Here is an 18,374-nt window from a genome sequence, read left to right as displayed (position 1 = left end):
AAACCAATTTGAAGTGCACGAAGCTATCGACTCACAAGAATTTCTCGAGAGCATGCTCGTCATGCCTCCCAAGAGACCATTTCGACTCTCAATCATTTTAAAAAATTGCATTTTTCTTGATAACCGTAATTCTTCCAATTCCTCTCGATTCTTTCTCTTCCTGTCCCCTCTTATTCACTCTATTTTACTTACTACCCAACTTCATCACGGTGGCATAGGCATGACTATATTACAATGTAATCGAATCAATTAAAACATTTATATTTTCTTATTTGATTTAATCGAATCAATTAGGTTTTAATAGTCAATTACAACCCATCTTTAATACGATACATTCTTCTCATTTCTGGGCAAAATTTGGAGGGGAGGGGAGTGGGGCCCAGGAGACGGACCGCAAGACAACGCCATCTCTTTCTTCACTGCTAGGGTTCTCCTTCTCCTCTTCCTTTTTCCCCAAATACAAAGCTTCCTGTCTCCTCCTCTGCACTCTGCATCTCTCTCTCTCTCTCTCCTCTCTCTCTCTCTCTCTAGCGCCGCCTCCGATGGCGGCCTTGATCCGCCTCTCCTCGCGGCCGTCCGCCCTCTCCGCCGCCGCCTCCCGCGTCGCCGCCCGATGCTTCGCCTCGGCTTCCGCATCCCAAGCCACGCCTACCTCTTCCTCCGCTCCGTTGTTCGCCTTCTCGGCGAGCTCTGGTTCGGCCGGCCGCAAGGATGCCGAGCACAGGAACGTGCAGTGGGTGTTCCTCGGCTGCCCCGGCGTCGGCAAGGGCACCTACGCCAGCCGCCTCTCCGTCCTCCTCGGCGTCCCCCACATCGCCACCGGCGATCTCGTCCGCGAGGAGCTCTCCTCCTCCGGCCCTCTCTCTCTTCAGGTCCTCTCTCTCTCTCTCTGAGCTTCTGCTGAGAGTTTCGTCCTGGCATCCCTTTTTCGTAGTAATTGAATTGGAGTTGTTTGGTGATCCGAGCTGCAGTGGCCGATTGGGTCTAGTATTATGAACTTCCTTTTCATTTGATTTTTCTGTGTGTAGCGTGATTTTTCGAGAATATGCTCTGGTGGCATTCTTTTTCTGGTCTGTTCTTGTGGAAAAATTTTGACTTTTTTTCTTTCAGCATATTTTACACGTTCTGCTAGTTTTAGCATTGAAGCTATGTCCGTTAGGGTATAGCTATTGCTCTCGAAGTGAAGGCGCGCCCTATTACTGTTTTGCTGGATAAATGTGGATATAATGTAAATCTTGGCCAACGCCGACTTAGGAAGAAGATAGGATTATGAATGGGTAAGGGAGTTGGAAGTGCTTGGTAAAATCGATGCTTCTTTTTTTTATTCTTTCAATTGGTCATGTCAAATCGTATTGTGAGATTTTGTATCGTTACATATCAGGTATTAATTCAGTTTTTGAGAGGTGCAGTGATGATGGGATTATCTATCTCGTTAATCTGAACTTAACCTGAGGACGAAAAAGTCTTCCATTCATGCTCATTCTGAGCACCTCCTTTCTCTTTTTCATGCAGGAAATGCCTGCAATTTGTGAGATTTTTGCTTTTTTTCGGAAAAAAAAAAAAAATTCTCTTTTTGGCTCTTGCACGACCATTAGAAAAAGGTTCTTGTGTTTCCATTTTCCTCTATCAGTAGTTGTTGGTCGCTATTGAAATGTTGCTCTTGTGGTTCATCTACTGGGTTTAATTAGCTTGGGTAGCTGTGATATGTTGGTCTATGTAGAGAAAATAATGTACTTGTAGATAATTGATATCTTATCGTCTATCTCTAACGCTCCTCTACAGACAACTCACTTCCTTTACTATTCTTGCAGCTCAAGGAGATCGTGAATCAAGGTAAATTGGTATCTGATGAAATAATCATAAGCTTATTGTCCAAGAGGCTTGAGGCTGGAGAAGCTAAAGGTGAATCAGGATTTATTCTTGATGGGTTCCCACGCACGACAAAGCAAGCGGTAACCTCCATGGTCCTGGAAGAAAAACGAAAAGAAAATGTTTTACTGCCCTTCATTGTTCTTTGACTTGATTTCGCATTTTCTGCAGAACTTGCAATGCGAGATTTACAGTTGGTCAGCTTGTATTTCCGATATTATTTAAATAGATTCTTTGGAGCGTGTATATGATGTGTTGACTGTATCTTGTGGTTAATTTGCATAGCCCTTTATCAAAATATCCAAAATGAGGGTGATTGAAGAGTAATCATAAGTTCTGATGTCTGTCTATTTTGGTTTTGGTAGTAAATCATTATTTACTCATTTTTCTGTTTTGTTGCAGGAAATTCTGGAAGGGGTGATGGACATTGACTTGGTGGTCAACTTGAAACTCCGTGAAGATGTCTTACTGGAGAAATGTCTTGGAAGAAGAATATGCAGTCAGTGTGGCAAGAATTTTAATGTGGCCAGCATTAATGTCAAGGGTGAGAATGGGAAACCTGGAATTAGTATGGATCCTCTTCCACCGCCTCCACATTGCATGACAAAGCTCATTACTCGGGCTGACGATACTGAAGAAGTAGTGAAAGAACGGCTTAGGATCTATTATGAAAAGGTATCTATTATTGCTTTTTCTTCATTCTTCTTACACAGAATCTGAACGTGGTGAAGCTTTAGGGACTTACTGTCTGATATCTCATTTTTTAGCTCTTTTCATGGATATCTCCACCACAAAGAAAAAATCAGAAAAAGTCTGTATTAACAGCTGAGATCCGTGTCATTGGGCATTTGGAGTTTTCTTTTTTCTTGTTGGATTATCTATTTTTTCCTCTCTTATGAACTTGCTTGAAAAGCTTATGGGTAGTGGATAAATGGTAAAGTGCTTTTGATTTTAATTGTTTGTTTCAGTTTTCACAAATTATCTATTTGTTTGTACAAGAGTCTTTTATTTTTCGCATTTGTTGGGACAAGTTTTAGTTTTTGGACGCCCTTTCTAGAGTAGTTTTCATCCGGTTGTGGTCCATGAGTAACTAACTCACGTAATTGGTTGAGTGCAGAGTCAACCTGTAGAAGATTTCTACCGGAGGCAAGGAAAGCTTCTGGAGTTTGACCTGCCAGGCGGGATTCCAGAATCATGGCCAAAGTTGCTGGAAGCTCTTAATCTTGATGATTATGAGGAAAAACAGTCTGCCACAGCGTGAGTGCGTTGCACACTTAAATATTCTAAGTACCATTCTTTGCACAGACATTGTGCCTGTTGAGCAATTTTATGTGGGGAGATCTTTTTCCCTTTTTGTTTCTTTAGAATAAAGGAACTTAAAAATTTCACCTGTTCACTTTTTCAAATGCCTTTTTAGGTCTGGATTTTGTAGGGATGGTCTTTCTCCTTTTTTCTTTTCTCTGCGAGAGAGAGAGAGAGGCTGAAACTCAAGTTCTTAGAGGCTGAAACTCAAGTTCTTAGGCTTTTTTTCATTGACTTTGAGAGGTTAGATAAGGACCTATGAAGGTAAGTTGTACCTTAGATAGCCAAAAGCCATGTAATCTTTTCATTTTTTGTTTGTTTTCATTACAACGGTATATTAAGACATGCAACATGTTGTCTAGTTTTATAAAAGAAGAAATAAAAAAGCAATAGCATGCATGTTGTCAGATGCATTGCTCTTTATTTTTGCATCTTTTGTTAAACATTGCTATAAGCAATTGTTCTTGATGATGATGAATGTTCTCTCATATATCTGTAGTCTCAGATGTAATAATTGTTGCAAGTAACATAATTATTTCTAGACAGTGCATTTTATTTTATCCTTTGGTATGCTTTTAATTGATAAAGCAGAATTAAGAGATTGTAGGTCAGTTATGGCATTTTTCCTGTCATGTTTCCACTTCTTTTGGCTATGTCAATGCTAACGATACTCTACCCCTAACCACTTTCCCATTATAGTACTTTGCTTGATGAAGAATAGACGTTGCAGCTGCTTAGTGTGCTGGGAATACTCCGCTAAGGGAGTGGGGGACATTGCAGCTGGCCGAGTTGGTTGGCCCTAGTATGGCCAGGCAGTAAGTTAATACAGCTGCATAAATCAATGGGCACAAATACCAGCTCTTTACTGCAAGAGTTCGAGCAGTGCAAAGATAGATGGTGCCTTACACTACTGCAAAATACTTGTGAGGATCTAGTCCATTGCAGCTGGCCGAGCTGGTTGGCCCTAGTATGGCCAGGCAGTAAGTTAATACAGCTGCATAAATCAATGGGCACAAATACCAGCTCTTTACTGCAAGAGTTCAAGCAGTGCAAAGATAGATGGTGCCTTACACTACTGCAAAATACTTGCGAGGATCTAGTCCACGGTGAACCGGGTTAGTCGGAACCATTGATCATGGTTGGTTCCATGTGAACTTTGTTTGATCAATGGTTGTGATTGACTCGGTCCATGATGAATTAGGTCCTTGAAAGAATTTCCCCCCTACTCCACACACTTACTAAAATGTTTATTGACCTTCACTTTTGCAGAGTTTGTAGATTTACGGCCTCATTTTGCTTTCCTAGTTAGTCACAATAATGTCACATTTTCAGGTCCCCTCGTGGGAATGTCTGGGGGTTAGGGTTGTTGTTTTTTTAACAAGTCGCTGTTGCCCAACCATGACAGTTTCACAAAATACTGTCGCGGTGGTTTGGAAATTAGACTATTGACGTGTGTGTTTTTGGAGGTGTAACAAGGATGATCATATCGATGGAGTAACATAGATGCAATTTATATTGCGTTGTCTTGCATTTAGAACTGTACTATGTCTGTATTTAAGCCAGTAGGAGTTTGTTGCGCAACAATGTTCCCTTCCGATTCAGTGCATGACGAGAGAACTTCTCTTTTACTCGCTTCTTGTTGCAGCAGCTTCACGTCATCGGTTTCGACACTTAGAAAAATTTCATGCTTCGGTCATTTGACATTGAATATCGAAGTGAAAGTGATCTAATGGTTGGTATTGCAATCTTTTCGGGGCATTTTCGTTAATGCGAACATTGTTCATTGCATTGAATGCGTCACTCTTAGCCAAAGGAATGAACGCCGATGGAAATGATGTTTGTTCTGATGAGAATGTGATGTGCAAATTAAAGCTCATTCCACAGAAGAACAAGGCTAGCAATAGAAACAAGATTAGAGCAATGCTTAGCGGCTTACATGCAGCTTGGTCGATTCTTACATACAGAGTTAGGCTCAAGTTCCCTGTATGTATTCGTAAGTAGCCACAGATGTCCAGCTAAAATCTTTCAATTCATCGTTTGCCCTTCGCTAGTGCTTGATATGATCGATCCGTAAATCATTATTTTCCTTAGAAGGAAAAGAACGGGGCCTTGTCATACCAATTACCATGAGCGGCATCCTGTTATGAAAGGACTTAAGCGCTGTCTTTTAAATATTAGTTGTCCATCTATTTGAAGGAAAATTGTTTTCGGGATATTATTTACGTCTTGTTTGGATTTAGTTTTCCATGTACTAAAACAATAAGGTTCATTTGGGGAGAAACAACTTCTCCTTTTCTCCTTTTGGCAAGTAGGAAATCAATTTACTAAAATTACTGAATAAATGAAACCTTGAAAATGATTTTATTTTCGTGAAGAATTTTATCCTTTATTATGAAATTTTTAATAAAACTAAAAAAGGCCTCAAACTTGTATTCGTGTGCAAACTGTTATTCATGTGAAAAATTTGTACGAAATTTATTTTTTATTACATAAAAAATCCCAAATTTAGACTTGCGCTGCACATTTATCATATGTCAAGATTTTTTTTTTTTTCATTTTTCATTTTTCCCTTCCTCCATCTTCATTGCTGCCTTTATAACCACTGGCCTTTTCGTCACCATCGAAAATGAAGGAGGATTTAAAAAGGAAAAGAAAACGAGAAAAGAACAAGGTACAATAAATTGACATATTAACAAGTCAATATTACTTACTTTCAACCATTCATGTAGGCAACCATATAAGGTTTTTAGCGATGCTCGTTAATGGAATTTTAATGGAGAGTAATTATGTCACATGAGAATAAGTTTGGGATAAACGAGTTAAGTATAAGTTTGAGATTTTTTTTGTATTACAAAAAAAAAGAAAAGTTTGGAATAAATGTATCGCATTGTCATACAAAAAAGTTTAGGGTAAATGTGTTGGCATAGCTTAATGTTTCTTGTGACTTTTTTCGTAATAAAAATGAAAATATGTAAATAAATTACTCATGATAAATGATAGTGCAAAAGAAAAAAACTCTCTATTTGTGTTTAAATGTTAGACAACGTTGCACCTCTGCATCAATAATTCCTATCTTATGTCCTTATTCGCATAAATGTCATTTTGTTTCCAAAAATATCTATTATGAAATCCTAAATTCTCATATGCACTCAAACTATTTAATTCCAGCTAAATCCTAAACAACGCAAACTCTAAGCCAAATGATTATAATGAGCTTGCAATGAGGGGGCGATTTGGCTTTTCAATGTTGGGTTTTACTTAGAGATATATACATAGTATCTACGAAAAATAGAGGTATATAGGCGTCATCGAACAAATTGTTATCAGTATTCTCCCTCATCTGTTTTCGTCAACTAACTTATTTCAACAACACTTGCTATTTCCAAAAAAACAATTGCCAATGTCATTTAACACTAAGGGTGTGTTTGTTTCACGAAAAAAATAAACAGAAATATTTTTGGAAAATTTGTATAATTTTTTTTTTTTCTTTTAATTTTTAATATTTTTATTTTATTTTTTCTATTTTTTTTTATTTTTCTTATTTTCTTATTTATTTTTCCTTTTTTTATTTTCCTTTTTCTTCTTTTGGATTGTATTTAAAAAATGATTGAAAGACCGTGAAGATGCTGACAAAGAGGAAGAGGAGCCGACGGTGAAGCCACACCGTCGTCTCCCTCCAGCGCAGGACCGGGCTCGAGGGTTGCCGACCGTACCGGCCGTTCGTCGGTGAGCCAAAGGGAGGGGGCGACGCTGGACCCGCAGGACGATGTCGAAGGAGCGTCCCCAGTTTGGGTTTATGTTTACTCGCGAAAGAAAGAAACCCGAAGCCTCCGCCGAACCCAAAAGAAAAAAGAAAAAGAAATCGAAAAAGAAAGAAAGGAAAATATATAATAATAATAAATTCAAAATTTTTAATTATAAATTATTTTTACGTCCGCCGCTCGAGATACGGCCGAGCCCCGCAACGCAGCCGCCGCCGCCGCCCAGCGACCCGCGACCCAACCCCGACTCCGCCGCTGCCCTTTTGGAGCCCGCCGCCGTTTGCAGCCGCTCCCCGGCCGCTGGGCGAGCTCGGCCTCGCCGGGGGCCGGCGACGCTCCGGCGAGGTCGCCGGCCCTCCCGACCAAAGAAAAAGAAAAAAAAAGAAGAAGAAAAATAGAGAAAAAAAGAAAATGTTTTGGAAAATGTTCCAAAAACAAGAAACAGGGAAATTTTTCGTTTTGTTGAAAGTTTGGAACAAAATAATACATTTTGGAATAAAAACGCACTTGGAAATGCGTTTTTTTAGTTCTCAGAAACAAAAAAATTTGTTCCTAGTAACCGAAACAGTTGGAAAAAACGGAAAACTTATTTCAACACTTGCTATTTCCAAAAACAATTGGCAATGTCATTTAATATTAAGGACACGTTTGTACTGTGGAAAATGAAAAATTTAGAAAACGTTTCCCTAAAAAGCTTATAAAAATGAACAACTAAAAAATATAACGTTTTAACATAAATTGTTATCGATTATAAAAATGTTTTGCATTAATTATTTATTTCAAGTGATATAATTAATCATTTTTAGAAAATTGTATATTCACTCTATTTACTTTCTGTGAAACAGATGGGCCTAATTAGGGTTACAAATTCCAATGCTGAAAGTCAATAATCTCCTTTGTCTCTCCTCAACTTGCAAGGACTAAGTCCGAATGTTTCCCAATTGAGAACCCCGAGAAGTCCGAGAGTTTCACAGCCACACGTTCTTGTCGTTGGGGGATCCAACTACCATTCTGGTGGAGAAATACATTAGTCGCAGGATATTAAAAGAAAATAAAAAAAGATATTTGTACTAATTATTTATATTAAGATAGGCGTGACTACTTGTGAATACTTAAGCAATTTATCTATTTATTCATTAATTAATTTGGCTGCCGAGTGCACCGCCGTTCCCAACCCAACTAACCTTCCTAAGTCCACACTTCCTCAACCGTAAAATTCCAGAAGTTCGGTTATCTTCCTCTTCTTCTTCTTCTTCTTTATTTTGAGAAAAATTAAAGAACAGCTAAAAGATATGTCCGAAACTACATATGGATAAACTGAAATCTAGAGGTTAGAAGCCATCAATTGTGTGTAATTTCGCTTCCTAAATTCTTCTTATTATCGTGAATTAACCCGGAATTTTTAACCGAGAGAGGTGGAAAACTTTGTTGAATCTTAAATTGAGAGAGCAGGAATATTGTATTTTATGTGAATTTTTATTTAAAAAGTTAGTGTTTATGTAGATAATCGCAAGAAGCACCGGATGGTCAATTTAGAGAAAATTGATCAAATAAAGTTTGGTGGGTGGCTCATACAAGTGCCGGTAAAATCTAAGACCAATTACTAATTTCGTCTGGTAAAAATATGGAAAAAAAAATTGTAATTTGTTGAAACCGTTTGGCAATTTATAGATAATCAAATAAATATCTAATTTACCAAATAAGTTATCGGATAGGCGATGTACTAAATCATTTAAATTGACCATATATAAATCGATTTCTTTTTTCTTTTTCTTTTTTTCCAAAGAGAACGCTAGAGTTCTGCAAATTTCTAAGTTCACATTGGAGAGGGTGACCTAGCAGTTTTAAATTGTAAGAGAATGATGCCCTTATGACATGATAGACTAAACCCAGCTCCATGTTCTCTTTCCGATAGAATAGCTTTGGATGACCTTTCGATTCGGCCTTGATTGAATCACCTCTGATATAATAAAATCATTAATATCATTAAAAATTCTAAATCAATTCCCTCGCGATATATATTTGTCCCAAATTGATTTTCGTCACATAGGAAATTCCAAATCAATGCCTATTATTTAAATGTGCCAGCATTTTGTCTAATATCCTATTAAAATGCATACGACACGTGTAGAGATTTATAGCATGATGTCTTGATTTTGGATATTACAATGCACACAAATATGCATTATCTTGATTTTGAAATTTTGAACTAGATAAGGTTGATCTAACTTGAGATAGCTTTTGTACACTATGCGTACTTAATTGTGAGAGATATCTTATATAGAAATTTCCTCTTCTACTGAGAGAGACACTAGGGAAAAATCACCAATCTCATGTTGGGAGGAAAAGAAATCACACTAATGCTGTCTCAATTCTCTCGCTTTTGGAGTTTGGTTCAAGAAAAAGACTTGCCCGAACCATGGTTTGTGGGTAAGTTGAGATCGCGACGATTTAGTTTCTTAAGGCCTACATGAAATGAACCTAGTTAATGACTGTGATAAACCCGATTCATGATGAACTACAACAGGAAGTATATGTGTTTCGGTTGGATTAAAGGAAAAATAGAAGTAAAGATATAGTACGACGTCATCCTAACCATTAGGAATGTTTTTTATTACAACAATAAATGAACAGAATCATCGAAATGGAGAAGCCGCTATATTTTCCTATCCAAAGAACGGTCTCGTCGCAGTGCGCCGATCGACGCAACGAGGACTTCTGCAGGTCGCATTTCACAAAACGGCAGAGAGGGGTAAATGGGGAGTCCGATGGGTTCATGCACGAGCACGGCGCGATCATTCCAATTTAAAAGTTACAGTAAAGTGATTTACCACGAATCTCACGATCTCTCGACTTGGCTTTGTCGGTTGCCGCCTGGGGGCAGCAGCCGGGCTACTACGGGAGACCGATAGGTAGGCTGTCGGGCGGCGGTTAGACCGTTGTCCCCTCCGATTAAGCCGACTTAAGATGAGGGTTTCCGCTCCTGAGGGTCGAGCCCCACTTAGCGATAAGCTCCTCTACGACCCTTTGTTCTTGTACGTCAGATTTCATTTTCAACTCCTGATGATGATATGCCATTTCCTTCTTATACATCGACCTCCGAGGTGCTTGTCCGAGTTGACAATCTCGAGCTTCAAAAGGCGATTGATTGAATACGTGACATCGTTCCCTTTGCTCTTGGGATTTTGATATATTTTTTCGTACCTGTCCAGACAATTTTACACATCTCAAATGTCAAATTTTCTAAGACAATGTAGGATATCCAAACTCCAGTTTTGACTAAGTCCTACACAGTCGGATGTACTTCCAATGTCGCATCGCTCGGGCCGAGGCATTTCGTTGGCAGACGACTCTCGCGTGTGATCTCGAACGAACCGGTGCTACCCCATTTCAAAGTCCCGGGGGCTCCTGATTAGCCGTGATGAAAGCGGACAGTGCGGTGATGGCTACGGCATCTATCGAAGTCGGGACGGATATTTTGTGGTGTCATTTATGTCCTGGTCAAGTCGCATTCGAGCTGCCGTTCTAATGAAAAAGAAGTCTTAGGTAACCTTAAATTTAGGATGATGCGTATTAGTCGTGTGTCCACATCGGCGAGAGCGAGCCGTGTCGTGATGTGACTTGACTGGACAGGTTTCTGCTCTATTAAATAGAGCACCGTGGTCTGGAGCTTCACTAGTCAGTAGTCACTGACCAAATTAATAGGGCACGCGACCCCGGGTACACTGTACCAAGACTTCGTCCAGCATTTATGAGACTAATTCATGCACAATAAATCAAATTTCACTTAGACTGCGCATAGCTGTACAAAATCCTTATCATCGATATGCAAATTTTAGTCGCAACCTTCCAATGATAAAAGAAACCGAGACGATTAGAGACGACATAGTGATCGAATGTAATGAAAAAAACCCTCAAAAGTTTAAATAGTATTAAGAGAATGGATTATTATCGATACTAGTTAAATAATATTGTTAGAATATTTAAATAATAAATTACGTTTTCATTTAATAACTTAAATAATAGCTTAAGAAATAATTGATTGTAATTTCATCAAAATCTCATTTATATCATCAAAGCTGTGAAAATCTTGAGTTCAAATTTTTCGAGATCCGTTTGCCTCACCAATTAAATATGTTAACGTCAAATACTAGAAATATGTCAACCTTACAAAGGGTGAGCATGAGTGTTAAAACATTTAAATAATAAATATGTCTTCATTTAATAGTTTATGTTTTATAACAATAGGCTATGAACTCTTGCATTTATTGTCAATATTTAAGTGAGTCGAATTTCTTGTGTTAGGTGGGATCATATCGAAAATCGAACAATCTTTATCGTGTGGTACTCGTGGACAATGACTTTGCTTTCTATCAATGAGACATTAGAGATTTCTTTATGAGACGAGCCCGATTGATTGGTACTACCGGCGTGCACCTTAGAAGACTTCCACTCAAAAGTGAACGTACAGAGGGTTTGTGTGATTGTCTTGATTTTTTAAGTGCTATATTACTTCTCCGACAAAATTTAAAATATTGCTTGCATTTTAAATAATAATGATGTTCAAATTAATGTGTTAATATATTATGAAAGCTGTAGCTGTATGAAGAAAATCAAAGCATGTACGTCTCTAGATTTTAAAAAAGTTTGACCTTGGACGAATTTATAAATTCTTTCTTAGTTAGCCTAACGTGCAATTGTCTTATTTATAGAGTTTTTATTTGGATCTTTACACGGTACACATCCCCTCTTTTTTTTTTTCTTTTTTTTTTTGTACTTACAGAACGCACCTTTATCAATATTCATATTAGATAGTTAATAATTTGACCAACTATCTAAATTACCGAAGATAAATTTGAAAGATACTAAAATTAGTCATGAGAATACATTCAAGTCCTTAAATTTCATTTCGTGCATCTAAGTGTGGTTTTAGGTGGACAGAAAATGCGACGTGGCCCTCGTTATTAAGCCTTACAACATTTTCTATTTGATACAACCTAATAGAACTAAAGTAGCCGATTATAGAGGTGTGCATCTGTTTGGTTCAAATTGGTTTCCGAAGAAACCGGTTCAATTCTTGATTCCACGTAAGAAATCGAATCGGCCCATTAAATTAGTAAATTACATTTCAATTTTTATAGAAATACAATAATGACTTCCATATTTATAGAAGCAAATCCTACTCATTCTCCATAATTTTGTTTGTCCATACATCTGCATTCTTTTATTATTTAACACGAATTGACACCATGCCATGTAATAGATTAATGACAACAAAATCTAGTGGAAGGAGATTTGGTTGACTGTCAATTGGCACTGCACCCGGATCACGTAAACACTTATTTATTGAATAAACCGAAAATTATGCTCCTTCTTTTTACTTTTTAGTGTGGGGAAACTCCCTATTGTAAAGACAAGAAGAAATACTTAAAAAAAGAAAAAAGAAGAAGAACAATTACTAATTCGAGAGCCAACTTTCAAACCCATCTAGATCTATTAATCCAATTCCAAGATCAAATGAGCCGATTCCACAAATTAGGAACTGACAATGATTCATTATCGAACCTATTATCCCTTACGTAAGTTGATTTGTTTTAGGACTTGAAATTCACCAAATGATATAAAGACAGCAAAATGAATAGTTTCGACAAATCTGAGCTTATTTTCCATTCAAGTGCTAGGGGCCATCGGGTCCATTTAGATCATCAAGACCATTTAGAATTTTTATAAAAACTGACAACATTAGTTGTTGTCGTCATCTCCTTCTTCTTCCTCCTCTCACTTCCTATTCGGCATCGGAGAGTCAAACCTCAGAAGTCGACACAGAGACAGGTAGTTGGACTGGGTCGGTCCAGGACAACGAGAGTCTCCCCGGTACCAAAGCAAACGCCATAGCCATTACTATTACCCCTTTTTCTCTTCCGATAACCTCTGACCGTCGAGCAACAAGATTCAGAACCTCCATATCCATCCCCTACCCCTCTGCCTGGGGGAAGAAAGGACAGCAAAAGAAGAAGTACCATTTTGAACAGGAAAAAAGATAAGGGGGCAGTTGCTCCGGTTTTCGTCGGTTCTTTCTTGGCTTTCTTCTGGGCATCGTTTCTTCTTGCAGCTTTTCTTCTCTCGAGGTGTGAATTCTCTCTCTCTCTCTCTCTCTCTGTCTCTTCTCCCTCTGGTTTGGCTTTTGGGACTTTGGGAACAGTGCCCAGATGCAGAAGTTCGCTGTTCCGCGGAGTGGTTGAGGCTCCCGACCGGTCAAACCGCTCTGCACGACTTGTCTTTGTTTTTGGTCTTGAGAAGAGACAGGTTGCTTGGGTTTACACTGTTTCCTTTTGCGCTTCTCCCTGATTTTCTCGCGTGAAATGGGCTCGGGTTTCTTGTCTGTCCGATGTCAAAGTTTGATTGTTTTCACGGTTGCTGACTTTCTTGCACGCCAGATTTCTTCTCTTTTCTCGTCTGGGTTTCCGGATTGTTGAATTGTCTATGGTTTTTAACGTTGTTCGGTTTGCAATGCAGATTAAGGTGGACTCGCAATTAGTTGCAGGAATATCGTGGAGGCCGAGCAATTCCATTTCGTGCTCGTTGCGACTGACATTCTGGTTAGTTGCTTACGTTTTCCTGTGTTTTCTTGCGCCGTGATGACTCATGAACTAGTTTGCTTCATTCGGTGTTCTTTTTTCTTTAATGATATTGCTGGTGGTTCCATGTTGTTTCATTTGGTGCGACTTGTGGATTGTTGGGTATCCAGGAAGTTGAGATTGTGCTTGTTGCGCACCTCTCTGGCACTGACTGAACCTTTGGTTTAATCTTATGGAATTAGATTTGTCTATATCTTTGGATATGAAATTTTCTGTTGAGCTTCGTAGGGGTAATGATGCAGGGGAACATTTGATGATTATATGGGGAGGTTTTCTAATCTGTCCAAATCATAGGCTACTAGAGTGAGTTAAGCAACTTTCATCGGAAGCTGCTAGCTAAAACTGTAGTTCATATAAGACACGGTTCAAAGAAATGGATTCAATCTGTCCCATTATGTTTGCTGGTGAAAAAACTAAAACTCTTGGAAAGGAAGAATGTCTGTCCTTACAATAACGAGTCAACATCTACACTTTCATTGAGGTGGGTTGGAGGATCTGATTTGTTAGTTCACAGCCTACAGACAAATGCAGTCTTCCTCCTATATGTTGTCTTTAACTCGCAATTTGGTGATAAAAAGTTGAAATGGAGATTGTATCTTTCGTTACACTAATCTTCCTGATTATAGTAGTGAAGAAAATGACAAAGCGAAGCTGTGTGCAGTGCTCGAGTAGAGAGCTAAAACTCTCACAAAACTATTGTTTTGCTCTTTTTGCTTTTCATTTGCTGCACTGTTACTTGGTTGACCACCTGATTCCTCTTATTTCGGCTTCACCTATGATATTCGTGCATTACATAATGTATAGGGTTTGAAAGAATTGACAAACAAGGAACAAGATGAACAAGAACCCCATGCTAACCAGAACATTAAATGGGGCATGGACAAGTGAAACTTGACTTCGATACAATGTTTAAATTTCCAACTCAGAACTTCTAAATAATCGGATGGAAAGAGAGGCCTAGTCAAACCCTGTAGATGGGCAGTGGGGCTTCTTTAAAAAAGCACATGAAAATTTTGCGCTGTATTTGTTAAAAAATCCTTCATGGTGCGAATTTATGCATCTAATTTTGGAATTGGGGCAACTTAACCTTTTTGCTTTTGGTTCGATAGATCATGACAGCAAGGTGATGACTTGATATCTCAACAAGTTTTCATATTTCATTAGTTACTGTTTGTTGCAGCATCATTCTTATCCCTTATTGGGTCCTCACTCCTGATGTTTCTTCGTAACGTGTGTTTTTTGGTGATTTGCATATTTTTTATTACTGTATGATAGCTGTTTAGATATTCTTAAAGTTGCTGCATAACCATTTCTTCTATAAATCAAACCAAAGAACTATATTACGACAAAAGTTAAGTGTGCAACCATTTCTTCTTAAAGTTTAAGCCATCAGAAAATGATTCATATTGTATTTTACATATTCTAATACCAGTGACAGTGCCTTCTCTAGTTTGCATATTCTGTGAATCTCCTGATAGTGGTTGTATATCTATTAAACTATCCTTGAATATATGGTTGCTGCAACTTTTTATTGGGGCCTCTGTTTGTTGAAGAAGCTCTTGAAAGTTTGAGATCTGTTGCTTCTCTTTCTTATGTGGGATCTTACTTGTTTGACCAATTGAATCCACATATGCAATTTACTTAATCATTCTAAGATGCGACATGACTGTGCAAGCTCTACATTTTCTTCTCCTCTTTTAAGGGAAAATACAATATACTTACTATTTTCAATGTTATGCAGGTTAGAAGATGGTTATATTGCACTTACTAAGCTCAAGTTGTTAGTTGGTTGAGTGCGGAGGCTCTCGGAGGATTGTTCTACCCCTCCAGTCACGTTAACCGAACTTCTGCCACCTGAATCTAAGACTACGGAGCATTCTGGGCACAAGATAGATTAGAGTACTTGATCATCCTTTATCTTGAACAAGCTACCCATGCATTGAGTGAATTTGATATTTATTTGCCTATACAAGTACGGATGGAGACTAAAGAGACAGAGAGAACAGTGATCGCAAAACCAGTTGCATCACGGCCTACCTTTTCCACTTTTAGGTCTTTCTCAGAGCTCCTTGCAGGTGCAATTAATGATTCAGCCCCTAAAGTAGGTTCTGAAAGTGGTGTTGCCCCAATTAAACCTAAGACAGTGAGGGTCAAGCCTGCGGTGAGTCGCACTTCAGCTGCCATGTTTTCATCCCAGGTGACTCCTCGAGTCATTTTCTTATTTAAACCTTTTCAATCTTTTCCCATTTAACATTAAGTGTACTGGAAAAATTCAGGCTGAAATCTCTGGGACAGCAATCTGCAATTCAGTGGATACACTTTCGAATTCGGACAGTCAGCGGACTGTATTATATAAACCTTTGGCAAAGCCGGTCTCAAAAGCCGTTGCTTCACTCTTGGCTAATATAGTAAGTTTTCAGCCTCTATGATTGCCGTTTCATGCTTATGGTTCTCCTTTCAGTAAGAATCGCATAGTAATAGTAAGTAATGTCCCCAAATACAGGCAACTTTTTTGGGTGATATCTAGTTCCAATCTCCTGTTAGATCCATGAAAAAGAAATTCTCTATTTTCAACAGGGGAACTTAAATGCTACTCAACCAGCCATACAACCATCTGAAGGTCCGCCCCCAGAAAAACGCCATGTGAAATCAAAACCGAGCTCAAATATTCGTCAAATTATACCACGTGCTGCAGAGACCAAACAGATGAGCGAACCCTTGAAAATAGCAGCTCAGGACATTGAGGAGGACCAAAGAGCTTTACCATCCACAGCTAGTGTGGATCGTCCTTCTTACGATGGGTATAACTGGAGAAAATATGGACAAAAACAAGTAAAAGGGAGTGAGTACCCACGAAGTTATTACAAGTGCACCCACCCGAACTGTCCGGTGAAGAAGAAGGTTGAGCGATCACTTGACGGGCAGATAGCAGAAATAGTCTACAAGGGTGAGCATAACCATTTAAAGCCTCAGCCTCCTAAACGCAGTTCATCAGGGATGCAAGGGCTTGGGACCATACCTGATGGAACAGAACAAGACAATAGCAACCAGCTCCGGGGTAGCCAACCGGGCGAAAAGAATGAAGGTTCTCTTGGTAGAGTCGAAAATCAGACTGAGGTAGGATTAGCAGCAAATTCGTCTTATCAAGGCAAGGGCCTGATGGTTCATGACCGAGCTGCTGCAACTGAAGCAGTTGCTCCTTCTGGGGGGACTCCTGACAGTTCGTGTAATATTAGCGGGGCAGAGGATGGAAGCAAGGCAAAGGAAGTGCGTAATGACGAACGAAGGAGTAAGAGAAGGTGAGAGACCAGTACTATACAATCAGAAATTGCTAGTGTTCAGGTTACTCAGAAGTGGGGTACCTCAGGTTTTCGTCAATTTAATAAGTAGCTTTGCAACGAGAAAACTTGAATGCTTATAGCATGACCAACTGTTAACATTCTTTCATTCTTTGTTGATGCTTATCTATGTTTGTCCTTGTGAAATTGATAGCAACTTTTGTTGATGTGAACACTCTGCAATTTTTGAAATCACGTGTGATCTCTCTTCCAGGAGGACTGAAAGTGGAGCCAGTGAAGCAGGCATCGCCACTGAAGGGGTACAAGAGCCCTCCACTGATCGGCAAAATTCAACTGATGAGATTCTGGGTGATGGCTTTCGCTGGAGGAAATATGGCCAGAAGGTTGTCAAGGGAAACCCTCATCCCCGGTGAGACTTGTTTCTAACCCAATAGCTTAAGGGGTCGGGTAGCAAAGAACTTTTCAGATTCTAGTTAAACCACATTAGTAAGGAATATTAGAAACTCGACACTCTCATGTTCAATTAGGAAAAACCTCACACGTGATCTTGGACGTTGATCATGCTAGGGCAGCATAGACAAACAGAACCCCACCCACGCAGTGGATAATTGAATGGTGATAACCTTTGAATTCTCTAGCAGGAAAGCAACCTCACATGATGCTGTATAAGAGAGAAATGGTTAGCAACGTGCATAGTGTTTTCCCCTGAATCTGTCTTATTGGAGGTTTAACATGTTCTGCAGGAGTTACTATAGATGCACGAGTCTCAAGTGCAGCGTGCGTAAGTACGTGGAAAGAGCAATGGAGGATCCCAAATCTTTCATAACAACATATGAGGGGAAGCATAACCATGAAATGCCCCTCAAGACCACAAGTCCAGCTGATCACCAGGCCAACAAATAAGCCAAGCCGAGGCACAACGTTTCGATGCGCGATTTGCCTCCCTAGCTGATTTGACCGGAGATTGACGAATTCAACACTGTATGATCTCCATTTTGTCTCGTCATTAACGAACACAGCATTTCGCAGGTAATTTCCAACATTCGATGGCAGCCACGCTGCCGCCATTGGACAGGGTTAACTTTTCCCTTTTCAGTAATGATCGACAGCCTAGGGACACACTGATTGTAGTAAACATGTGCACTTGTACCTTCTTCAAAGTTAAGGTGAAATTTTTGTGGGCGGTACTGAACTGCTTGCTGCTGCCGTATAGCACATAAAATTCATTCGACTTCCATGCAGTTCAAGATCGATAGCCCCCCCTCCCTTTCGTTTATTCTTGCCTCGGATTCCAAACAACTCGCGCGGCGCGATCCTGTCGACGCACTGAACTCATGACTAAATCGCCCAACCACCATACTTAAGCTCGGGCTGCTACCCATCATTCCATTGCACCGTATCGTCAACGAAAGCGGGGGATCGAAACCGTGCGGAAGCGAATTTCGACTCGATCCACGCCCAACCGCTAGTACGGGACTGAACTGATGGTACAGGAAATCTTGTTT

The 18,374-nt window shown here is 39.4% G+C and overlaps 2 protein-coding genes and 1 non-coding gene across 3 annotated transcripts; all 3 read left to right on the top strand.

The window, feature by feature from the left end:
• Positions 1–444: 444 nt before the first annotated feature.
• LOC104426525 (adenylate kinase 1, chloroplastic) lies at positions 445–4,701 on the top strand. The gene is made up of 4 exons (XM_010039609.3): positions 445–872; positions 1,812–1,952; positions 2,272–2,544; positions 2,987–4,701. The coding sequence occupies exons 1-4, from the start codon at positions 543–545 to the stop codon at positions 3,128–3,130; spliced, it is 888 nt and encodes a 295-aa protein (XP_010037911.1). The 5' UTR covers positions 445–542; the 3' UTR covers positions 3,131–4,701.
• On the top strand, positions 1,405–1,488 carry LOC120290091. The gene has a single exon (XR_005547965.1). It is a non-coding gene; the product is annotated as a small nucleolar RNA U30 (small nucleolar RNA).
• Positions 4,702–12,724: 8,023 nt separating the features above from the next.
• Positions 12,725–18,095, top strand: LOC104426524 (WRKY transcription factor 44). Its single transcript, XM_010039605.3, has 7 exons — positions 12,725–13,060; positions 13,449–13,531; positions 15,312–15,767; positions 15,847–15,978; positions 16,148–16,869; positions 17,123–17,278; positions 17,613–18,095. Exons 3-7 carry the CDS (start codon positions 15,549–15,551, stop codon positions 17,770–17,772), a joined length of 1,389 nt encoding a protein of 462 aa, XP_010037907.2. The 5' UTR covers positions 12,725–13,060; positions 13,449–13,531; positions 15,312–15,548; the 3' UTR covers positions 17,773–18,095.
• Positions 18,096–18,374: the final 279 nt, after the last annotated feature.

This window comes from Eucalyptus grandis, chromosome 11, assembly GCF_016545825.1.
Source record: "Eucalyptus grandis isolate ANBG69807.140 chromosome 11, ASM1654582v1, whole genome shotgun sequence".
Taxonomy (NCBI): Eukaryota; Viridiplantae; Streptophyta; class Magnoliopsida; order Myrtales; family Myrtaceae; genus Eucalyptus; species Eucalyptus grandis.
The sequence above is the reverse complement of the archived record's forward strand: the minus strand, read 5'-3'. Positions and strand labels throughout refer to the sequence as shown.